Source organism: Narcine bancroftii, chromosome 3 (assembly GCF_036971445.1).
Source record: "Narcine bancroftii isolate sNarBan1 chromosome 3, sNarBan1.hap1, whole genome shotgun sequence".
NCBI classification, from domain to species: domain Eukaryota; kingdom Metazoa; phylum Chordata; class Chondrichthyes; order Torpediniformes; family Narcinidae; genus Narcine; species Narcine bancroftii.
The window spans coordinates 18,523,525-18,549,859 of NC_091471.1; the positions used below are offsets into that span (position 1 = coordinate 18,523,525).

The following is a 26,335-nucleotide window of genomic DNA, read 5'->3' on the forward strand; positions in this document are numbered from 1 at the left end:
CATGCACGTCCTCTGACAATAAATCTGAAAGCTGTTAGTGCCAGCTATTTTGGACCAAGCTTTGAATCCCATGCTAGAAAGAGTTAGTACGTTCTCCCTGTGTCTGCGTGGATTTTACCTGGGGGCTCCAGTTTCCTCCCACCATTCAAAAACATACTGAGGATTGTAGGGAAATTGGGTGTAATTCAGCACAAGCTCGTGGGCCGAAAGGGCCTGTTAACCTGCTGTACGTCCAAATAAAATATTAAAATATCTGTTATTTATTTTCCCTTAGATACAGCAAATCAAAGAGATTCAATTGAAGAGTTTATTGAATTTTTGACTTGTAGGAAGTTACAGTATTTGCAATGCACAAATTATTGCAAGGAATTCATTCCTAGCACCACCAACCCAAATGGATTGATAAAAATTACAGTTTTTACACTGTACAAGCCCAAAAAATTAAAACCATTTACAGTCACATCTATCAAGGTTTTCCTTCATAATGCAATTATAATATAAAATTACTGCACAATTACCAGAATCTGTGAATTTTGTACATAATTACATTAGTTTATTACTTTATTTGATCCCAAGACGAAAAATACACCAAAGTAGCAGAAGCTCAATGTACACACTGACAGGAGGCAAGACTCCCATACAAAAGGTTCAATACAGTTATTCAATAGTTAATTCCATTCTTCGGCAAGCCAATTCTAAACTGTGGTCCATGCAATCAGTTCAGAGGCCAAATGCTGGCAATGACTTCTCTTTTTAAAAAAAATTAAATTTCTACCTAATGCATTTACTCTAAATCTAACTTTGGACAGGTCCCTGGCCTCTAAAATAAGGTAATTTAGAGCGGTCATTCTCAATGGGGATCTCACATTCCCCCTGGGGGCCTAAAACTGAAACCATAAAATATTTTTAAAGTTCACAGGGAAAGGGGAATATAAAGTTTAAGCAGAGTCCTAAGGGCGCCACAGCCAAATAAAAGTTGCGAACAGCGGATTTCAAGGAAGTGTAGGTGAGAGAAAGGCATTTAAGTTCCTGTTCATTCATCAGTCTTGTGTCCACTGTCACAGGAAGACTAATGAATAGAGGAATGCTTCTCAAAGCTTTTCAGTTCTCTGAGGTTTTGTACCACTCCAGGCACACAACTTCAAAAGGAAGGTGGCTCGAGGCTCAAGGAACAAATTACTATATCTAAGTTTCACAAGTAGAAGTACATTTTAAGAAATTACTGACCTGGAGAAGAAAAATTGCTTTATACAATTAAAATGATGAACTGGGTATAATCTCAAATGTGATGTGTCCAAGACTGCAGTCTGTAAAACTGCACACAGTAACTACCAAATTGGTAGTTCCAAATAGCATGCAGATTTAATTAGAGTGCTCCATGCAGTGGTCTCTTCATTCAAAGCCACTTTTTAAATCCAGATTACACTGCATGCTATGTATGCATAGTCACGGACGTTCATTAAGCCCAACATGGGATTTCCCAACTATTGGTGAAGACAATTCCGCCGAACAAATCGTTGCCCACTCTGGATCTCTAACGCAAGCCAAACCTAGGGAAATTCATGATTGGCAAGATCTTTAAAGCAAGGCCATCCAAATCAAGCAACTGCAGCACGGTTGACAAAGCGATTAGCACACCTTTACAGCGCCAGCCATCGGGACTGGGGTCAAATCCCGTACTGTCTGAAAGGAGTATGTACGTCCTCCCTGTGTCTTCGTGGGTTTTCCCTGGGGGCTCTGGTTTCTTCCCACCGGTCAAAACAGACTGGGGTTGTATGTTAATTATCTGTAAATTGGGCTGCATGGATTCGTGGGCCCAAATGGCTCGTTACCATGCTGTATGTCTAAATTTATCAATTAAATTTAACCAGAGGTTAGGAATTGCAGCAAAAATGCAAGTGTGTACAAAGTTTCAGATAAAGTCAATCAGGCCTCAAAATCATCAACATTTATGCTGGCAAGTATACGTGGTTGCAATTAGGGCAAGAAATTAAAGGAACAAGCGTGTTAAATACACTAAGAGCATAAAATGTTGAAAATCTACAGGAGATCACAGGGCAAATAACACGATTAGCACCATATACAGCATAATAGAGATGTTAAAGCAGATGTTCTCTGCGCAGGGTTAGGTGATTGCCCTGTTGAATTCTTCCATTAACCAGCGAGCATCATCTTGAACTCCATGGCCTAACATATTAACTCTTTGCAGATCTTCAATATCTCGTTCACAGAACAATTATAAACCATTGCAAGGCCAGTTTACACATTTGCTGTTGATCAGAAAACCCCGTGATTTGCTCAACAAACCTGAAGAAAGCTCAGTTAATTAAGTAGCCTCAACAAAATAACACAAAGACGATCTACATTAAGAAAGCAAAAGTTTTTCCTTACACTGTGAACTCGCGCAGCAAGACAACTACAACTTCAAATTATTTTAGATTATAACGGTGTTACGTTCAGTTAACATTAGGCCAATTCTAAACAGTCAGTTACACCTTCATGTTTATGTCCAGCATTCTAACCCAGCCAGCGAATAGCAGCAAGCAGATGGAAGGGGGCAAGGCGCACCTCAAATCACAAATGGCAGCTCTCTTACTCTTGCCATCAAATGCTGTTGGACCTGCAAAGTTTTTATTGTCTTTATACCACATATGGTAGCTTTGGCTTCCTCGAGTCTAGGTTTTGGAGGATATTGCTCAGATTCAAGAAGAAGGAATGAGGGTTTTTTTTTAAAAGTCTGCTTGCTCAGTAATGGAGCCCTCTCCAAGCTGAGAGGGGTTTCAGATTTTACTTTCCTTTGAAACACATGCACCTACTCTCAATATACATCCACATATTAAAAAGGGAGCAGGTGGAATCAGTAATGAATGAATTAGGGCTCGTGCAAGAACCGTGCACTCAAGTCAAACAGTATGAATCGTACAGTCATACCCATACATCACATACATTTTTTTTTAAATTAGTGTGGGGAAGAGCAGCCCACCCTTTGGCCCACAAACCTTGTGCAACTCATGGACGTTGCAAAACATGTTTTTGTAAATATTCTCCGATATAACAGCTGCACGAAGTGGAAGGTACCGAGAATCAAGAACCTGCAAGTTTGCCGGGCTGACATCCCACTGCTAGGAGATCGATCCTTTCAAAGCCTTGACTCCATTGGAACTCAGTGTCCGTGACCTCTGCCTCAACAGCTGCCTTTCTGGAATGTCAAAGCCATCGAAGAGAGAGTTGCAGATGATGTCCACGGCCTCTGGACGTTTCCCGGGTTCAGGAGAAAGCATTTTCTGCACCATTTCATGCTGTACCAGAGGTTTATAAAAATTCAAAAATAATTACATATAGGATTGTTACATTTTCTTGTCATGTGTTTATATTTGATTTTTAAAGGCATTGTCAAGACTGAAGTAGCCTGTTTAATGTGGAACACTAGGCTTCAGGATATTTGAGGAAATACATGGATGGCATAGGTTTAAAGAGCAGGCAGGTGGGACAAGTGTGATTGGGACATTTTGGTCAGTGTGGTCCAAAAGGATCATTTCCATGCAATATGACCATGTTGCAGAAGTGAATGACCAGAATTGTACTGGAGATGAGAGACTTGTGAGTGAAGTTCAATTTTAGGATAACTCTCTTGGGGAGAGATGTAATGGAGATTATAGGATTTGTGATGGAAAATGTCTGTTAATTCAGTACTGACAAGCAACAGCAAGAGGAGTCAGAGAGCACAAGGAGACAAGAAAATGTGATGAATAATTCTATGACACAAAATTCAAGTTCCATTGAAAACCATGGATATTCAACCATCATACATTGCTGCTTTTCATCTAACAGCAAATGAAATCAGGTATTTTTAGCTATACATCTAGACACGTTTATAGACAGGCCAGAGTGAGCTGTGCACCAACTAAATGCACAAAAGCAGAAATAAAGAATATGAGGAAACTATTTACATCAGTTAAACAAGAAATTCTGCAGATGCTGGGGTTGAGTGCCATACACAAATGTGCTGGAGAAACTCAGGTCATACAGCATTCATCAAAAGTAAAGAGTAATCCTTTACTTCCAGTTCATGACTTGTGACCTGGTGAATTTTTCCAACATATTTGTATATTTGTAGTGGTACGCCATTAGGCAGGCGAACCGGCCCCGCTTGTCACGCATGCAGCCGGCCAAAATGGTACCGTCGGGGATTTCCTCCCGACCTCAGCACCGGGCTCAGAAGCCCGCGCTTGGCGACCCACTTGACGCCCCGGTGACCTGGTTCTTAGCCAGGTTCGGGCTGGGAGTATAAGACCAGCCAGGCAGCCGGCAATTAATTAGTTTTGCTCACTGAACTCAACCCGTCTGGTTGTGCAAGCCTTCAGTTAGCAGTGTAGCTGCCGCTACAATTGGTGACCCCAACATGTTCAACGCTATAGCCATCAAGCTTCTTGACTTCTGGATTCAGGAGCCGGAGAACTGGTTCAGCCACGCAGATGCTCAGTTTCACCTCCACCAGATTTCGTCGGATTTGACGAAGTTTTACCATGTGGTCGTCGCCCTGGACCAGGCCACCGCCAAATGAGTTCAGCACCCACCCACGGAAGATAAGTACAGGACCATCAAGCGGGTGCTCACCGGCTCCCTTGGCCTCTCCAGGCACCAGCGTGCCGCTCGGATGCTGCGCCTCAACGCCTTGGGGGACAGAAATCCAATTGAGTTGATGGACGAGATGCTCGTGCTCATGGGCGATCACACCAACTGCCCACACTTCGAGCACATCTGCCTCGACCATCTGCCTGAAGACATACAGTCGTTACTGTCCCAAGAGAGCTCAGTTGACCCTAGGAAGGTCGCTCAAAAGGCTCAGGAGCTATGGCTCGAACAAGTCCCAGAGGGCTCAGCAGTCCAGGAGGTTATGAGTCACGGGCATGACCATGCCAAGTCTTTCTCTAGAGCTGCAGTGGAACACCCGCCCCCTACAGGGGCCTCAAAGAGCATAGCCAGAAGCAAGCCAACCACTTCAGGCCTCTGCTTCTTCCACCAGTGCTGGGGAGCCAAGGTTTGAAAGTGTCGTCAGGCCTGCTCATTCCAGGGAAACGAGCAGGCTGGCCGCAGTTAATGCCTGCGGCGGCTGGCCAAGGACACAGCCTTCTTTACCTGCAAGATTCAGTCAGCGGTCGAAAGGATTCAGTCAGCGGTCGACATTTTCTCGTCGACACCGGGGCCCAGATCAGCATCATCCCGACCATAGCCATCGAGTCCTGGAACTTGCCTCAAGGACCTCCCCTCTGTGCAGCCAATTCGATGGAGATCCGAACGTATGGAGACAAGACCATCCACTTCCAGGTCAGCCAGCGGAAGTTCTCGTGGAGGTTCACCGTTTAGTCCCTCCCAACCGGAATCCTGGGTGTCGATTTCCTCCTCGCCCACGAACTGCTGGTCAACATTCGAAGTAGGCGACTGGTAGATGCCCATACCTTCCAATCTGTTCGACTCAACACCTCCCACACAGCGCAGCCGCAGATGGCCATGGTCAGCACACCCAAGGATGTTTCAGCGTATCCTGGATGAGTTCCCGTCCCTCTTCAAGCCGCAGTTTCCACCACCTCACCACACCACGGGGTGTTTCATTACGTCCCCACCCAAGGCATGCCGGATAAGCTCCAGATAGCGAAGGAAGAGTTCTCACATCTGCAGAAGCTGGGGATCATTCGACGCTCCGACAATCCTTGGGCCTCACCACTCCACCTGGTCCGAAAGCTGCCGGCGGCAGGCGCCCCTGCGGAGATTATCGACGGCTTAACGACGCGACAGTACCCGACCGTTACCCAATCCCTCACATGCAGGACATTACGGCCAACCTGCATGGCGTAAAGATATTCTCCAAGGTCGAGCTGGTGTGAGGGTATCACCAAATTCCAATGCACCCCGAGGGCATACCTAAAACGGCCATCATCACCCCCTTTGGCTTGTTCGAGTTCCTATGCATGCCGTTCGGGCTCAAGAACGCCACCCAGACCTTCTAGCGCCTCATGGACACAGTGGGCAGGGATTTGAATTTCATATTCTTTTACTTGGACGACATCCTTGTCGCCACCAGAACACAAGTCTCACCTGTGCACCCTGTCTGGGCCTAACGATCAATCCGGCCAAATGCCAGTTCAGCGAAGAGTCCATGCAGTTCCTGGGCCATACCATCACGGCCGAAGGAGCTACACCTACCGCCTCAAAGGTCACTGCCGTCAGGGAGTTCCCATGCCCGGACAACCTCAAGGGGCTAAAGGAGTTCGCAGGTATGGTCAATTTCTATAACCGCTTCATTCCAGGCACTGCGTGCATCATGGAGCCGTTCTTCGCCCTCATCGCGGCCAAAGACAAGCCTGGACTCCAGAGGCCATCAGGGCATTCAAAGCCACGAAAGATGCCCTTGTGAAGGCTCCCCTGCTCGTCCACCAACACATCAACCTGCATATGGTGCTCTCTGTCGACGCCTCTGCCACAGTCGTCGGCGCCGTCGTGGAGCAGCAGGTGAACAGACAGTGGAAACCACTAGCATTCTTTAGCCAACTTTTTCGCCCACCAGAGTGCAAGTATAGTGCTTTCGATCGTGAGTTGCTGGGCACATACCTAGCAGTGCGCCATTTCCGCTATTTCTCGGAGGGGAGGCCTTTCACCATTTTTACCGACCACAAACCCCTCACTCAGATGCTCGCTATGGCAAGAGATCCCTCTCAGCCCGCCAACAGCGTCACCTCTCCGTGTTGGAGTTCACCACCAACTTTTGGCACAAGGCGGGGAAAGACAACGTGGTCGCAGACGCATTCTCACGACCAGCTATTTGCGTGCTAACACCCGGCCTCGATTTTGACCACCTCACCTGGGACCAGAAGTCCGACGAGGAGACGCGGGCCTTCAGGACTGCCATCACAGGCCTGCGGTTCCAGGACATCCTGAACCCTCACGGTGAGGCCACGGTCCTGTGTGATGTGTCCATGGGCACCCCGCGATCAGTGGTTCCCCAGCAGTGGCGCAGGCAAGTATTCTACCATATCCATGACCTTCCCCACCCTTCCTTCAAGTCCACGGTCCGTATGGTGGCAGAACGTTTCATCTGGTACGGGCTTCGGAAGCAGATTGGGGACTGGGCCAGAACCTGCACCCATTGCCAGCTTTCCAAGGTACACAGGGACACCAGAGCGCCCGCACAAGATTTCGAACACATCTGGGAAAGGTTTAGCCACATACACGTGGACATCGTTGAACCCTTATCCGTTTCCCGAGGTAACCGTTACCTTTTCACAGTGGTAGACCGCACCATTCGTTGGCCCAAGGCGATCCCGATGCCAGATGCTTTCATGGACTCCTGCGCTTTTGAACAGTTGGGTTGCCCGGTTTGACGTCCCGAATCACCTCACCAGTGATCGGGGCACCCAGTTCACCTCCATACTCTGGACACAGCTCACCAACAGGCTGGGGATTGAGCTACATCACACCATGGCCTATCACCCACAGGTCAATGGGCGAGTAGAGCGATTGCACCACCACCTTAAGTCGGCACTTATGGCCCGCCTTATCGGACCCAACTGGGTGAACGAGCTGCCTTGGGTGCACCTGGGCATCCGCTCGACACCCAAAGACGTCCTACAGGCGTCATCAGCCGAACTGGTCTACGGTGCACCTCTAGTCCTACCCGGTGAGTTCGTCAACGCACGGTCTACTTCCCCACCTCTGGGCCCAGTTGGACTCCTTCACACCCCCACCGCAGCCCAGACATGGCACACGGGCCTCTTACGTTCCCAGCGAGCTGTATTCCGCAGTGTAAGTTTTTAAATCAGGCAGGGCCCGTCCACAATACCTCTACAAAGACCATACGAAGGGCTGTACAAAGTCGTCCAGTGTTCAGAATCCACTTTCACACTGGACATCGGTGGTAAGAGGGAACTGTCTATGGTGGACAGGTTAAAGCCAGCCCACCTTGACCCCACCGAGCCAGTAGTTATGGCCCAACCTAAGAAGCAAGGCTGCCATGCAACAAAGGACATTGGCACCGGTTCTAGGGGGGGCTGTGTGGCGGTATGCCAGTAGCCAGGCGAACAGGCCCCGCTTGTTACACACATGGCGGGGCCATCGGCCAAAATGGTTTCCTCCTGACCTCGGCACCAGGTTCAGAAGCCCAGGCTTGGCGACCCACGTGACGCCCCGGTGACGTCGGGGCCCCCCAGCGCAGTTCTCAGCCAGGTCCGGGCTGGAAGTACAAGACCAGCTAGGCAGCCTGCAATAAATCAGTTTTGATCACTGAACTCAAGCCGTCTGGTTGTGCGATCCTTCAGTTCGCAGTGTAGCCGCCGCTACATATTGCCCTTTATATCCGATGCAACTCTGCCATTCAATGAGATGGCTTTTACAAGGCCCAGCTTCATCTACCCATACCACTTTTTACCTTTGGATAAGAAAATTCAATGTCAGATGGAAAATAAATATGCAAATGGGCATGAACAAGTTGTTCCAGCATCAGCTATTTGTGTTGAGCCTCAGAGTGTTATATTTGTCACTAAACACATTTCATTACACTTGCAATCTGTCAGCCTGCTTAATGACATATGATCCTACTACCAACAAAGAGGAATCAACTTTTGACCAGGAGTTCCCAGGCCAATCCTTGGTCTATAAAAAATGCTCCTGTCCAACTCGAGCAATTGAACTGGTTAAAGGACATTGTCAATGGTCACACCAGCTCCAGGAAGTTTGAGTTCCAGGAGTAAGTTTGTAACAGGAATGGTACTACCAAACAGCCAGCCAACCCACAAACTTTTAAAAAATTAAGATGTAATACTTCAGTCTCATCCATCATTCAAGTATACCGGTTTTCAGTTCAACATACTGTAAAAATTTGTAGAATGTCAATAACATGGATAGAAAGAGCTGTTAAAATGGTTGGGGCAGGGGAATTGGTCCATCAATATATTCATGGAGTACACTATGAATTAGATTTGATAAAACTAACACTTTTTAAACCTGCTTATTGGCCTTAAATGCTTAGATTTTCATGTTGCATCTTATTTCACCTTGGAACAGAATACCATTATCAAACATGTCAGTGTATTATTGATGGAACAAATAGTTTTAAAACCAGTATAGATTTTTTTTTGTTAATGTATTGAAGCCGCATGGGAAAGGGTTAATGTATTTTAAACTCACACATTCAGGTTTGTGTTATCCTGTCAATTTCTTCCCTACTTCCCTCTCAACGGATTGAAAAATCATATTGTTTGCACCTTACAGGAACAAATTCAGCTTTGAATTCTTTAAATCAGATTGGGATTTTCAATTAGATTTAAAAATTGATTTCAAGATTGAAATTAAAAAAAGAACCCTTTCATTTAGTGTGACTGACCCAGATCCTCTTTTTGATGTTATCTTGGTTCTTGATATAGGTACGCTGGGTGAACTTCTCCCCACTCTGCTGTGCCACCACATCTTGACCTGCCTGGATCCCAAACGTCTACAATGCTCTCCATAAATGTGAACACCTTCATTTTCTCCCCTCTTCAAAACTTTGGAGTCAATGCATGTGATTGGGGAAAGTTTTGCCTAATAAATGAATAAACTTGGGACATGTTCCTGCATTGAAAGCTGATTACTACTGTTGAAGAAACAGTCACAAAATGATTTTCATCTCATCGCTTTACACTGGAAATAAGTCAAGTTCAAGGACCTGAAAGAACAGATGAAAGAGCAGCAACTTATTCCAAGTTTCCCCCACTCTGCGAACTTAAACATCTGGTACAAGTAACAAACATGGCCAATTCCACTACATCCACCACAACTTACCTCTTGAAGATATTCCTCTAGGAATAAAGAGGGGAACTTCAAATCCCGAACTTCTGTTAGCGTCTGTAAAAAGAAACAAGATCTTTGCCTGGATAAAAGCACAAGAAGTTCGACATTGTGTGAAACACAACAGCCCATTTGATACGCACCCCATCAACATCCATTTACTCTCTCCACACACAGTTCCAGCCGTTTCTCTACCATCCACAGGATGCACTGCAGGAACTCCTTCCATACCTCCACCAAGGTTCTTCAATATCACCATCCAAACCCATATTTGTCTGGCCAACAGAAGTCAAAGACAGGAAAATCATTGCCACACCACCATCCGAAGTTACCCTCCAAACTGCACACCATCCTGACTTGGGCAAGTATTGCCACTCCTTTACTGTCACTGAGTCAAAATCCTGGAACTCCCTCCCCATCGGTATTGTGGGTACACCACAAAAACTGTGGTGGTTTAAGGCTGATCTCCACCTTCTTAAGAGCAATTAGGGATGAGTAATTAACTGCTGGCTCAGCTTGTGAACTGCACATCCCATGAATTAATTATTTTAGAAAAGTTAGAAACGTGTTCTGAAATACATTGAAAGGCAACTGAAGGGATAAGAATGGATCAGAGACACGAACAGACTTAACTAGTGACTGCCCAAGTCAGGAGAATTAAAAAGTCAAGAAAGGAAAGGAAATACAAGGATGGGATGGCAGAGATTGTGGCCAATTTGCATAGCACCTTATAAAAGCAGAACCTTTGATCTACTCAATCTCTCATCTCTTCATGAATCCATTTGTCCATTTGTTCTTCAAAACACTCAGCCTTCAGTCACCCATTCCCAACTCCATTCAAGAAACCCACTTCACTCTTTATTTTGGGGGGGGAGAAAGGGGGGGTTGGACTAATTTGAGTTGGGTTATTAATATGTAATAATTATTGGGGAGGGTATAGTTTATTTAGATTACTGATATTGTATTGCAATTTTATTATTTTATTCTTAATTTTTTTATGTAATCCTATACGTTATTCATGTTATAAAATCTTAAATAAAGTTTTAAAAAAAAAGAAACCCACTTCATTTATAATATCTGGCATCGACTGGAAGAGTCTTCACAATGGAGATGTACAAAAACGGAGAATACCAAGTTACTCCTCGTGTCCATCCTGTCAATAAGATTGTGGCTGACCCGAGGCAACAGTCTCTTGCATTTCTTAATAAAGATCTGACACCATCACATCCACTTGGGGATGATATAGTGATAGGGTAGACATTCACAGCCTTTTGTCCAGGATAGGAGAGTCCAAGATTAGGGGGAATAGGATTAAGGCAAGTGGAGAAAGATTTGAAGGGGATAACTGAAGCAAGTTTTTGCTCTGTGGTGATGTGGAACGAGCTTTCAGAGGAATTGGTGGGATCAGATACAATTACATATTTAACATAAATTTGGGCAGGAATGTTGATTGGAAAAGTTTAAAGGGATTAGGAGTCAAACACAGGCAAATGGGACCAGCATCAATAGCATCTTAGATATTTCTACTTCACTCATAAAAGGCTTTGCCATAATCTTTAGACTCTGCTGTCCGACCACTGGAGAAACCTACACTCACAAATAATTTTCTACCTTGTTGGTAAAAATGTTAAGATGGTCCGCACTATCCAATTCACAACTTGAACACACGAGCTGGACAAGATGCAGTTGTACTTACCTGGACTCTCTCCATTTGTGTACTGAAGGGATACAGCAACTCAAACAGGATCAGGCCCAAGGAGAAGATGTCAACTTTATGGGAGTAGGTATTTCCAGATATCTACAAATTACAAAAGGAACTGTATTCATCCTTATGCAGTGTAGCCTTCACAAAATTTACTGGACTAATGCATTTTTTGCACTAGGATAACTGTGAATTACTTATGTATTTATTGGCTCTTAATTTAATTCAATTAATTTTCTGCAATAAAATCCCCAGCAAAAAAAAAATTGAGGAAATAAATAAGAATAATTTTAAAAGTTTTAAATTGTAAAATTTAATGTTCTCGAAAGCAACACACAACTCATTGGTGAAGATGGGAGCAAACATTCAGCCAGCGTAGTGCCCCGGTTGTGTTCTGCTCACAGCAACTGTTTGAATAAAGTTTCAATAAAGTTGTGTTTGAATAAAATTGTATCGCCTAGGATGAAGAGCAAGCTGATGCTGCTCGTGCTGGGGCGACTCTCCCAAGGAGTCTCCCTATCCCTGCCTAGTAAGTCTTTATCTTTATTGGTATTAAGTATATTAGAAAGGCTTCACCTGTAAACTTGGGGAGGGGTTTAATTATGACGGTGGCACAGTTAGCACAACGCTGTTACAGGGGTTTGAATTTAAATTTACATTTTTTAAGTTATGGGAATTATCTGATTAAAGTGATCTTTACATAATTAAGGTCTACAATACTGATATTACTTTACATTTTGAACTGTCTTTTAAATTGTGTATTCTTAATGTTAATAATAGTGAGGCATTTTAAGAGTGTGTCTCAGTCAACCAGGAAATTTGCATACCCTCTATCTGCGATCCCAGAGGTACTGCATGTGGGGGATTTTACAGTATTACAGTTTTTATTTACAAGTACTTGCCGACCTGTAGCAAGTCAGAATTTGGCACATTGTGAATAACAATAAACTCATCATCAGCTTCAAACGTTTGAATTTCTACACTTACCTGCTCTGGGCTCATATAGAGCTTTGTGCCCACTTGCCCTGTGTGTCTGGCATAAACAGGCATTGGTGTAAGTATAACCCCGTCTTCTTCCTCTTGATCCATTGCCGTCACCAGCCCAAAGTCACCCACTTTCACCACATCATCCAATGTAAAGAAAATATTTGAAGGCTTAAAAAGGAAATAAAAAAGGAGCCCATTTCAAACAAAAGAATGCAGGAAAAAGGATGATCTTCACAAGGCCTTTATCTAAAGAAATATAATTAGAATTAAACCAAGAAAACCTTATTTGGAAGTTATTGTTTTAATTTGCATGACGTGCTTTGTATTAACAGCAACTCAATGACACAAAGTCCACATTTCAAAGGGATAAAAGTGGCTACTGCCTGATTATTCGCAGGTTCAAATGTAATCACTGGAGCTCTGCCGATGAATTGGTCTGGGACAGGCTTCTCCCAGACCCAATTGTCAAATAGGATTGACTGATAAGTCACAGGTGGCAGCGGCAAAGACCATCAAGCTCACATCTTTCAACAGCACCGTCATGCAGCTTTATTCCATAGAGTCACCCTTTCATTAGGCAGGCCAAATCAGCTTGTCTCAACTACAGGAACCAGGAAAAACTTGCCTCTTGGCACCTTCTGCAAGGCTCAAGTTCTCTCACTAACGTTGCCGATCGCGAAACAATTTCCTCACAGCACGGTGAAGGGCAAGAAATACAACTATTTAGTCATGTGTGAGAAGTAACGCTGTTGAGATTACAATAACTACTCTAAGTGTATTCCTGAAATTCTTCAAACAGAAATATTATGGTCAAAACAAGAGGAATCCTTTATCTGCTCTGATGCAGCTCTTTAACGACACCCATAAAATACTTATAAAGTATACCTGTTGAAAGGTTGCAGTGGCATCACACAATTCCAATTTTCTAACAAGCCAGTGGTTAAAGCATACTCTTCAAAATAGTTTTGTTACAGAAGGGATGAGATACAAGGCAAAGGTTGAGTAAATCTGGTGGCTCAAGAAAACTCAATTCAGATTTCACTGAAAGGTGCCATAAACATTTCAAAGGGCAAGAGGTAAAAAAAAAACTCATTCTACTAAGGCATTCAGTAGTTGCTCCAGCAATTTATCTTGCTTCCAATTTCGGCACCTGCAATCTCACGTGTCTTTTGTTTGGAGTAGGCTTGGTTACGTAAAAGGTAATGAGTGCATGTAACATATCCCCAACACTTAACTCATTATCACCAAATTCAAACTTCAGAGCTCAACTTACTTTACCCAAGGTTATTGCTGCTGGAGATCCCCAAGAACCACGGCTCATCAATTTAAAACATTATTTGATGAGTGGAAAAATGCAAGATGGGGACGGTGAATGGAAGTTAAATGCAACTAAATCTAATTAGGAATTTTGGCAAAACCACCAAATTTCTCGGTCAGCATAAATACTCATTCCTGTCTTCACCCGAGCCAAGTTGTTCGTGAGGCCAATCCTGAGAACAGTTCAAAGGCGACTACTTTGCTAACTGAGGAGTGATTTTAAAAAATGCTAAACAAGTGCAAGGATGGCAGATTCACACCATAAACAACATTAGTGAACCAGATGGATTTGCAGAATAATTGATAGTCTCTATGTCACTTATTACTGGTATTAACGGTTCAAATTACAGACATAAAGGCCAAAAGAGAGGATAGAATTAGGCCATTTGGTCCATTTAGGAAACCATACCAACCCATCATGGCTGATTTACTATTCTTTTCAATCCCATTCTCCCCATAATTTAGGATTACCTTCCTAATGAAGAATCTATTTACCAGTCTTAAATATACCCAATGACAGGCTCCACATTCATTTTCAGCAAACAATTCCAGAAATTTTCATCCTCTGGGTTTTTGTATTCTGTCACAGTGCACTCTGGACCCAAGTCTCCCCTACTATTGGAAACATCCTCTCCACATCCACTCAATCCAGTCCTTGCATTTCAATGAGCTCCCCCTTAATCTTCTAAACTTCAGAGAGGACACACCCAGAGCCATCAAATGTTCCTTATATGACAACCTTTTAATTCCAGAGATCCATTTTCTTGAACCGCCTCTGGACCCTCTCCAATGCCAACATATCAGATAAGGAGCCCAAAACTGCTTACGATATTCTGTGCAGTCTGATGTCTTATAAAGCTTCAGTATTATATCCCTGCTTTTAGGTTCTATCCCCTCTCAAAATGAATGCTAGCATTGCTTTTGCTTTCATCTACTTGCAAGCCAACCTTTATGGAATTTTGTACAAGGACTCCCAAGTTCCTCTGCACCCCTAATTTCCAAACTCTATGATGGTTAAGAAAATTGTGTGCACATTTATTCCTTCCACCAATGTGCAGACCTTCACACACTTCTCTACAGTGCATTCCATCTGCAATTTCCTTGCCAATATCTTAACTTGTCCAAGTCCTTCTATAGACACTACATGTACCTCAGATCTTCATGTCATCTGCAAACTTGGCCAGAAAGCCAAATCATTGATATTTAACATGAAAAAGTGGTCCCAACAAGGAGCCCTGTGGAACACCACTGGGAACCAGCAGCCAACTAGAAAAGGTCCCCTCAATTCCCTCTCTGCATCCTGCCAGTCAGCTAATTTAACAGTGGCATTTCCCAGGTGCCATGCTGGATTTGAACTGTGCCAGTTTTGAAATATTTGGCGCTGAGAAATAAGATGATACATTGGATTGATGCATTTTTCAGATTTAATCGGATATTGAACAGCTTGCAGGGCCTGTGTGAATTGGCCGGGTGCAGTCACCTTGGAGTGTGGGAAATGGGGGGGGGGGGGGCAGGGCGTTTCGTCAGGCATCACTGCGCAATTGTACAATGTCCAAACCAAGAAAATAAACCAGCTCATGCAGCATACGGTCTCTGAACTACCCAACGGCGATGGAACAGAGATGAAGAACTTAGGATTCACAGATACCATGGAAAGTCTCAGCGGCGACATATCCGAGAATATTGTGCAGTGTTCCTGCTAGATGTGTGAACAAAATGGGCCATCTAATCTTTTGATCACCATGATGTCATCACTGATGAAAGATCTGTAACCTGCACCTATGCTACTATCAGCATCTCACGGTGCGACAGCTCAAAAAGCTCTTTTCGACTGTATTTTACAATGAGGCAGACATCTTGTCAACCCATTTGAGTTTCCACTAGGGACCTTCAATTACCTTCTTGGCCCTCAAGCCAAAAACCTAAAATATAATGTACCTTTCCCAACTTGTACGTCCCAATTGTTAGATTTAAAATGGTACTACTTCAGATCCACACATTCAGAGAGTACCTTTCACCAACATTAAGGTGACAACTCCCTCTTCTGCACACTTATGGTTATACCTTAAGATCCCTGTGCATTAGTCCTTTGGCGTGCAAAAAGCAAACAGCATCAGCTATTTGTAAAAATATTCTTAGGCATTCAGTTCGCTCCCGATCCTCCATGTGACATCGACCATTCATCCAGTCCTTCAGTGTCTCTTTCCTGCAGAGCTGCATCTGAATGTACAAGTAAACTTTGGGGGAGTTCTGTTGTTTCACTTTCACTTCTACTCCTTTTGATAGGCCCAAATCTAGTGAGGTGGGTCTTGGTGGAGAATGTGATAAAATGCAGTCAGGGTGCAGACCTTCAGTTCTACTACTCGTCTTCTCCTGAGAGAAGGAGGTTTGCTTCTTGCCGCTGCCTGTACTTTGACACGCTGGCTGAAAGTCCGGTTCAGATGCCCGGCAGCAACCCGAATCTTCAAACACTACGTCAAAGGACGCAGTCTTGTCCTCGCCCTCAACTTTACCAGCAGCCACAGGGAATAACTCAAAGGAATGTTCCATGTTGGAATTCGCATCAGTTTCACATTCTGACAGACAACTCTTTTGGCCACGTTGCTGGTGGTCTGGAGGCTGGCTGAGGTCGGTCGAAATGTCCAAATGCACGCATGGCTCCGATGAAGAAGGGGAGCTTGCAGCAATGACAGAGTAGGAACCAAACTTCACTGAGGGTCCAGAACTCCCTGCGCAGTTCCCCGCAGCCGCAGGCTTCAGCTGGTTAATGGAGGGCACATCTTGAGAACTCACTGGCCATTCAGTGCTGTGAAAGTTAAAACAGAGATAGAATGAAACAAACAAAATCATACCGAAGAAGTTGTTTGCCACAAAAAGGTGAAAATAAGAATTCATAGTGGAAATACTTGAGGTTAAACAGAAATAAACAGGAAATATGTGTACAATTACATGCAACCTGTACTTTAAAATAGGATTTGTACATGAAACAAAACCAAAATCTAAGGACAAAAAAAATCAAAAGATCTGCAGCAGATGAATTAAAAGTAAATGCAATGTTCTACCCTTTAACTTAAAATCCTTGAATAAATTGAATTCATGCACAAGGATTACAGTTAAAAAGTGGCAAAATGGACAAATTTAGATCCGCTTAAACAGATAATAAAGAAAAACAGAACAGTCAGATGGCATCTGTGGAAAGAGAAACAGTTAAGATTTCAGGTTGAGTCCCCTTTCGGAGGGCTGGGAAAAAAAAATTAGTTGCTTTACACTGCAAGATGGGGAGGAACGAATCAAACAAAGGAAGCATCTCTGATAAGGCAAACCGAGTTGCTGCATCATCTGGTAAGTGAGAGCAGTCATGGAGAAGAAAAACAGAATAAAAGTTTTGATGAGAAGTTAGAATGTGAGGATAGAGTAAAAAGAAAACTTGCAAACTGCAGACCTGTACAATATGCCCAGCTGGTGAGAAAAGGCTAAGCTATCCAAAATTGTAAAATTTGCCATTATCTGGAAGGTTGTAAAGTGCCCAGACAGATAAAATGTTCTTCCTCAATTTTACACTGGGCATTATTACAAGACAAGAGATCACACTGATCAATTAGAATGGGAGCAGGGTGAAGAATGAAGAAACAATGGAGCTTGGATTCCCCAATGTGGGCTGAACACAGGTTTAAACCCCCTCCTCCCACCTCTCCACACAAAGCAGCCTCCCAATCTGCATCTGGCTGTACGAGAAGCCAAATAAATTTCTGACTGGGCGTGAAGCCAATAGTAGAGCCCACCAGCAGGCGCAGTACTGCCCCAACCATAAATTGCTCCCAGACCACAAGATCTGCCTGCAAATTGAGGAGTCACTTTTTTTTCCTTGATCTAACTGCAACACTGAATATTCATTTGATCTCCCTTTCTGTCTTGGTATTTATGGCAAGTTATATTATTCATATTGCATTGATGCATCGTATGTACCCATATGACTGCAGCATTGTACTTAAGCATATGACAAAAAATTTGTTTTGTCATTAAAACCAACTTCAACCCAACAGCTGATGTAGCCTGCAGATGGATTTTTACATAAAGGGGAAAGGTAGGGAGTTGGAGATGAGCCTATCAAATAAAGACTGATCTCCTTGAATGGAGGAAGAGCCTCGTCAGGCCAGATGCCCTACTCCTATTTCTTAATGAATTACACGGTTTTAAAAAAACTACATCCAGCATTCACAAGAACCTCATTAAATTAAAAATAAATTTCAATTTATGCCAGAATGTTTCAGGTGGTTAAGATGAAAACAAACATTTCCTTGGGAAGACAGCAATTTCAAGTCAGTTCTATAGCACAGAAAGTGACCCTATGGCCTAACATCCATGCTGACCAAGTTGGCTACCCAAGCTCATCCCATTTGCCTGCATTCAGCCCATATCCCTCCATGAACCCATCAAAATATCTTTTAAATGTTACAATTATACCTACCCTTACCATTATTTCAAGTAGCTCATTCCAAATATCCAAACTGTGTGAAAAAGGTCACTCTTGGATACTTTAAAAATATTTTCTCTCTCACTTTAAATCTATGCTCTCCAGTTTCATGAACCTCTATAAATGGTCCTGTCCACCATCTCCAGCCTCCTGTGCTCCAGAGAGAAAAGTCCCAAACTCTTGTTATAATTTAAGCCCACCAGTCCCAGTAAATGTTCTTGTGAATATTTTCTACACCCTTTCCATCTTCATGAAATCTCTTCTATAGCAGGTCAACCAAAAATTACACACAATATTCCAAGTTACTCCATCAATATCTTGTAGTTGTAATAGGACATCATAATGACTATACTCAATACTCTGACCGATGAAAGCAAGTGTTCCAAATCCCTTCTTCGTCATCCTCGCCACATCATTTCCATACAACTATGCACCTGAACTTCCAAGTCTTTCTGTTCTACAAATGTCTCCAGGGTTCTCTCATTTATTAATTCAAGTAATATAAAGATATAAAGATCTGAAGAAAACAGAACAATTCATAATCTGTCACTTATTTTTGCAACCTCCAACTGGTGTGCTAATCACGACATAAACTGCGATTAATTGGGACAGAGCTTGAGGCTCATTAGTGATCGTTCAACAGTGGCAATGCAATTGCATTTTACTCATTAACAAGCTGCTCAATTTCCTTACCCTTCATCTTTCAGAAGTTGCCGATCCATCTCCTCCTGCCAGCCCTCGGGTGGTGCCTCCAGCCAGGCATTGAAATAGCGGACAATCCCTAGGTGCTCAAGCTTGGCGAGCGCCTTTACCTCACGCATAACCTTTTCCCGTGCTTGATCACTGCGGAATCAATCATCAGCGAGATGAGAGGACACTAATCTCAAATCCTCAGTGCACAAAGAAATGGACATAATTCTTTAGAGGCACAGAATTGTTTGACAAAGTTACACTGGACTCATGCCAGGAATGCCTGCTTTACTTTACAAGGAGAGAGCGGACTGGAGTGCAGAGTATGAATGAATGAGGGGATCTTATCAATACTCGAAATATTCTAATAGGGCTCGACAGGTTGTATGTTTCCCCAATGAAGCCTAGGACGACATTAGTACAGGCAAATACTTCACAAACTTTTTTGAGCAAAGGGTCCGATGGCCTCTTCTATTTCTAACAATGAAACTCCCAGACAAGGAGACAGGATTGCAGCAAGCAGGACTGTCCAGATCAGAAAATTGTTTCCATATAACCACTTACAGCACAGAACAGGCCAGTTCGGCCCTACCTGTCCATGCTGTAGCAAATCCCCACCCTCCTAGTCCCACTGACCAGCACCCGGTCCATACCCCTCTAGTCCCCTCCTATCCATGTAACGATCCAGTCTTTCCTTAAATGTAACCAATGATCCCGCCTCGACCACATCTGCCAGAAGCTCATTCCACATCCCCACCACCCTCTGCGTAAAGAAATTTCCCCTCATGTTCCCCTTATAATTTTCCCCCTTCAATCTTAAACCATGTCCTCTAGTTTGAATCTCCCCCTTTCTTAATTGAAAAAGCCTATCCACATTTACTCTGTCTGTCCCTTTTAAAATCTTAAACACCTCTATCAAGTCCCCTCTCAATCTTCTACGCTCCAGAGAAAACTGCACAACCTTTCCCTGTAACTCAGACCCTAAAATCTTGTCAACATTCTCGTGAACCTTCTCTGCACTCTCTCTATTTTGTTTATATCTTTCCTATAATTTGGTGACCAAAACTGTATACAGTACTCCAAACTTGGCCTCACCAATGCCTTGTACAATTTCATCATAACCTCCCTACTCTTGAATTCAATACTCCGAATTATGAAGGCCAACATTCCAAATGCCTTCTTCACCACACCATCTACCTGAGTATCAGCCTTGAGGGTACTATTTACCATAACTCCTAAATCCCTTTGTTGCTCTGCACTCCTCAATTGTCTACCATTCAATGTATATGACCTATTTAAATTTGCCTTTCCAAAATGTAGCACCTCATATTTATCTGTATTAAATTCCATCAGCCATTTCTCAGCCCACACCTCCAGCCTTCCTAAATCACCTTTTAATCTACGGTAATCTACCTCACTGTCCACAACACCACCAATCTTTGTGTCATCCGCAAACTTGCTTATCCAATTCTCCACCCCTACTTCCAGATCGTTAATATATATAACAAATAATAGTGGACCCAGGACTGAACCCTGAGGAACTCCACTAGTCACCGGCCTCCAATTGGACAAACAATTTTCTACCACTACTCTCTGACACCTCCCATCCAACCACTGCTGAATCCATTTCACGACCTCCTTATTTATACCTAATGCCTCCACTTTTTTTCCTAACCTCCTGTGGGGAACTTTGTCAAAAGCTTTACTAAAGTCTAAATAGACAACATCCACAGCTTTCCCTTCATCAACCTTTTTTGTAACCCCCTCGAAAAACTCAATCAGATTTGTCAAGCATGATCTACCCCTGACAAAACCATGCTGATTACTCCCTATCAATCCCTGTACCTCCAAATATTTGTAAATACCATCCCTCAGAACACTTTCCATCAACTTGCCCAGCACAGACATCAGACTCACGGGCCTATAATTCCCAGGTTTCTTAAACAGAGGAACCACATGCGCCACCCTCTAATCCTTTGGCACCACCCCCGTGGCCAGTGACATCCTAAATATCTCTGTTAATAGCCCCACCAACTGTCCACTAGCCTCCCTGATTGTCCTAGGGAATATTTTGTCCGGTCCGGGAGATTTATCCACCTTTATCTTTTTTAACACAACCATCACTACCTCCTCGGTTATCCTTATATGCTTCATGACCTCCCCACTATTTTTCTTTACTTCAACTGGTTCAACATTTTTTTCCCTAGTGAATACCGAGGCAAAGAAATCATTCAAAATTTCCCCCATTTCCTCTGACTTCTCACTCAGCCTACCCTCGCTATCTACAAGGGGTCCAATTTTATCTCTCACTAATCTTTTACTTTTAATGTACTTATAGAAACCCTTTGGATTTATTTTTACTCTGTCAGTCAAAGCCTTTTCATGCCTTTTTTTGGTCTTTCTAATTTCTTTCTTAAGATTCTTTCTACACTCCTTGTAGTCCTCCTTCAACTTCTCAGCTCCCTGCTCTTTATACCTCTTGTACACCTCCCTTTTTCTCCTAACCAAATTACCAATATTCCTCGAAAACCAAGCCTCCCTATGACTTCCAGCCTTTCCTTTGATCCACACTGGGACATAACTACTCTGTACCCTCAAAATTTCTTTTTTGAATATCCTCCATTTTTCATTTACATCCTTACCTGAAAATATCCTGTCCCACTCAATACTCCCCAAATCCCTTCTTATTCCTTCGAAATTTGCACTTTTCCAATCCAGAACCTCAACTTTAGGCCTCTCCTTGCTCTTCCCTAAAACTACCCTAAAACTAACAGAATTATGGTCACTAGACCCAATTGGTTCTCCAACATTAATGTCCGCTACCTGACCTAGCTCGTTCCCTAACAGGAGATCCAGTATTACACCGTCCCGAGTCGGTTCTTCTACTAAATGATTTAGAAAACAATCCTGAGCACATTTAACGAACTCCAGCCCATCCAGCCCTCTAACCGTATGGGTATCCCAATGTGTGGGAAGTTAAAATCTCCCATGATCACTACCTTATGATTTTCACACATATACGTTATCTCCCTACAAATTTGTTCCTCTAATTTTCTTGGCCCATTTGGTGGTCTGTAATACACCCCTATTAGCACCCTCTTGCCTCCTCCACCCCTCAATTCCACCCAAACAGCCTCACTGGTCAATCCCTCCATACCATCCTGCCACCTCACGGCAGTAATGTCCTCCTTAACAAGCAGAGCAACTCCTCCTCCTTTTTTACCCCCTGATCTATCACATCTAAAACAAATGTATCCTGGAATATTAAGTTGCCAGTCCTGCCCCTCCTGTAGCCAGGTCTCACTAATTGCCACAATATCATGACCCCAAGTATCTATCCATGCTCTCAGCTCATCTACCTTGTTCACTATGCTTCTTGCATTAAAGAATCTCAGAGAATGACCCTCACATATATTCTCTTTTTTACCTTCTACCCTAATCTCCATCCTACCTTTGTTATCTTTTTTATTCCTATCTAGGTGGCCATACTCCCTGGACACTGCTCTCACACTCTGTTCCCAACCCCCCTCCCAAACTAGTTTAAACCTTCCCCCACAGCTCTAGCAAATCTGCTTGCCAGCACATTGGTCCCCCTCCAGTTCAAGTGGAGTCCGTCCCTCTTGTACAGGTCTGACCTTCCCCAGAAGAGATCCCAATGATCCAGAAATCTTATCCCTTGCCCCCTGCACCATCTCTTTAGCCACGCATTCATCCTCCACATCCTCCTATTTCTACCCTCACTAGCTCATGGCACGGGCAGCAATCCAGAGATTACTACCTTGGAGGTCCTGTTTTTTTTTAACTTCCTACCTAATTCTACATAATCCTGTTTCAGGACCTCATCCCCACTTCTAACTAAGTCATTGGTCCCCACATGGACGACGACTTCTGGCTGTTCTCCTTCCCCTTGCAGAATGCTATGTACTCGATCAGAGATATCCCTGACCCTGGCACCAGGGAGGCAACAGACCAACCTGGATCCCCGATCTCATCCCATAAACCTTCTATCTGTCCCTCTGACTAACAAGTCCCCAACTACAAGAATCCTATTCTTATCCTTCTTTCCCTTCTGAACCTCAGGGGCAGCCCCTGTGCCAGATACCTGACCCCCACGACTCATCCCTGATAGGCTGTTCCCCCCAGCACTATCCAAAGCCGAATACATGTTGCTGAGGGGCACTTCCACAGGGGTACTCTGCACTGGCGCTCTCAGGTTTCAACCTGCTCTTCCACCACTGGGCTATCTCCTCATACCCCGATTGCATCTTTTCATGTCTGTGGGAAGGGACTGTAACCCACCAACCTATGGGATACGCCGCATGTCATCCACCATTACGATTGCTCCCATTTCCCAGCCACCCTTCCACTGTCTCAACATCTGCTGTCTCATGTCTCAAGGTTCAATCTAGTCCACGATTTTAAAAAAAAAAGAAAATACAGTTCAAGAAAATATTTTGGCAAATTCAGGGAGATTTAGGCAGTTCGAGCAAGGCTGGTATTCCTTTCTGACTGCTGCATCACACAAGAATGACTTGCCAATGAAGAATTGCATTGGATAAAAGTGGTGACAAGTGAGGAGAATTGCTTTGCAGTTGATTTCTCCCCTCATGAACCTCAATGATCTCACTGCGTCGCCCTGCTGAAGATAAAAGTTGGGAAACAATGAAGTTGCTCACCGATTGGGGAGCCGAATCCTCTTTATGGCGTAGTTACAGTCATCAACCTTGTTTTTTGCCTCAAAGACCACTCCAAACCCACCTCGTCCAAGACACTGAACCAACTCAAAGTCAGTAAGGCATCTGAAAGAGCAACATCTGTGTTACTGGCTGTTTCACTTAACAATTCCAAGGAATACAATCATTTCAGAATCTGGTAATCCATCCCAAATCTAAGAGTAGGCTCTGACTCCTTAAACCTGCATTGTTATTCAATTAGACCATTAGCTGATCTGCATCTCAATTCTATTTAAATAATTTTCATTGAAAATCTCAAGGTCTGGCAACTCTATCCAGCATTTTAGAAGACATTTTCTTCACATTCTTTAATATAATCAATGTTTACAATTCTCAATTAAAGCAACATTTATCTAATATAGTATCAAAAGAGAGAAAAAAAAACCCTTTTAATCAAACCACTACCTCTAAACAAAGGTTAACCAAAATTTTTTTAAAATATAAAGGAATCAAGTGATGAAACAGGAAACCAGGCCCTACATCGCGGGAACATTTTTTATAAATTTTTTTCCCTCCCATTTTCATTTGCTTTCTTTTCCCTGGACCACTTTCTTTTCATTATTAAGTTTTGATACTACAAAGATTGAGGGATGGAGTTTGGAATACAGTTCAATTTTGAAAAAAATTCTTAAATATAATTGCAATATTGTGCAAGTGAATTTTTTTTAATATTTTATTTAAAATCAACACATATCAATTAATAAATGAGAAATCACTAGTAATAATAGTTTACAAATATATGTTGATATATAATAAGAAACAAAAGAGAAAACCCTTAAAACCCAACTAATCCCTCGCCCCCTCTCTCACCCGACTAAATAAAACCTCAATCTGAAATACATGATAACATAGATACATATTGATTTGGATTGCTTTGGATGATGCTCTAGGATCTCAAAGAAAACATTTTTCTAACAAGACCCTTACTTATTTTCAGGGAAAACTTCACCGGTTGAAGAATTCAAAGAACTATTTATAATTTTTGTCCCACTATTCAAGCAACGTAAAAAAAAAAATACAGAAATATTTACCCCTCAAAGTGTATGTAATTTTTTCTAAAGGGATAAAACTATGAATCTGTGTATGCCATTTTCCTAATGTTAATGAAGTGAAATGTTTAATGATTAATGCCAATCCTAAACTTAAATGTTTTAGTTAAGATTTAAAATATTTTAATAAGAATTATAGTTTAGATTTACAATTTACACATCCGGAATGGTTTATTTATTCTGGATAACGGTTTATATCATTTTATTGGTTTATAACTTTTTGTGTACAAGTTCTTTATTAAAATCAATAAAAAAATATTTTAAAAACAAAAAACTTTCCTTCCGCATTCAAATCACGGAGCAAATCACATAAAAGACCCTGAAATTGTTGGAAAGGCTGGTATTTATCATCCCATTTAATTGTTCATGAGTTATGCAGTTTGCCAATTTCAGAGGGGAGAGGAAACATATGGCCATATATCCTTCTAATGGACAGTAATAGTTCAGAGAACAGAAGTGGCAGTATGTCACTGCGCCCTTGAACCTTCTTCACCATAGAAGCTGAGGTGACACCAACGTACAACAAATTTTACCTGGACACATAATCAACAATCCCAGAGGAATTTCCCAACTCCACCTTTGTTGCTTCTAAAGGTGCATCAGTTGTACTTTCAGTCTGACACGTGAGTTCAGACTCATTCCTATGCTGCAGTGAGGAAGCAAACACAAGAATTGGAGTTAGTCAACCTTCAAGTTTAGGGGGAGCTTCATACAGAGAGTGTTTGGCGTGTGGAACAAGCTTCTAGCTGAAATGATAACTGTGGGCTCCATTTTAACATTTAAGAGGAATTTGAACAGGTACATGGATGGGAAAGGTATGGAGAGCTATGGACTGGTTTCAGGTCAATGGGATTAGGCAAAAAAGTGGTTTGGTGCAGACCAGAATGGCCAAAAAGGCCTGTTTCTGTGCTGCAATGATCAATGGAATTAAAAGGTGGATGATTCCCATCCTTCTCAGCATTTTTGCACAGAAGGATTGCGTGCACTGGGAATACATCAACACAAATCTAATTGATTCCCTGGGGTACACCATGAAAATTAAGTCATTTGAAAAGCATGCAAGAACAACAGTGTTCTTTACAGTAGCAAATCATTTCAACATCCTTCAGTATTGTATTGCTAAACAAAACTGACAGAAGCAGCTCATGAAAGGTGATCAAAAGCTTGTTTAAACTGGTAAATGGGTCAACATTAGAAATAAGTATCAAGAAGATAAAACAAAGAGGGAAACAAAAGTGGAAACAAGACGAAGCGAGATAAAGAGATACAGGAATTTGTAAGGGGCTTTCAGATGTCATGGTTTCAATGGATAGAGCAGTGAAAATGGAGGATGGATAGATGATTGGATCAGACTAGCACAATCCTGTAGCAGTGTCTCATCGCAACAGGGACCCATAGTTGATCCTTACTTTTGAGTTTTGGCTGTGCAAGATTTGCATCATGTCCCTGTGACTGCATGGGGTTTTCTCCGAACTTTAGTTTCCTCCAAGGTGCTGGTTGGTAGACTGATTGGCAACAGTAGTTCAGGTGGGTGACAGGAATGTTCAGAAAGGTTGATAGGCAT

General features: G+C 42.9%; 1 protein-coding gene across 1 annotated transcript; it reads right to left on the reverse strand.

The window, feature by feature from the left end:
• Positions 1-293: 293 nt before the first annotated feature.
• Positions 294-26,335, reverse strand: LOC138756662 (eukaryotic translation initiation factor 2-alpha kinase 3-like). The gene is made up of 9 exons (XM_069923048.1): positions 26,246-26,335; positions 25,305-25,417; positions 23,666-23,788; positions 18,993-19,142; positions 15,890-16,631; positions 12,509-12,676; positions 11,516-11,617; positions 9,814-9,876; positions 294-3,299 (listed from the first exon to the last, which is right to left on the reverse strand). Exons 1-9 carry the CDS (start codon positions 26,333-26,335, stop codon positions 3,123-3,125), a joined length of 1,728 nt encoding a protein of 575 aa, XP_069779149.1. The 3' UTR covers positions 294-3,122.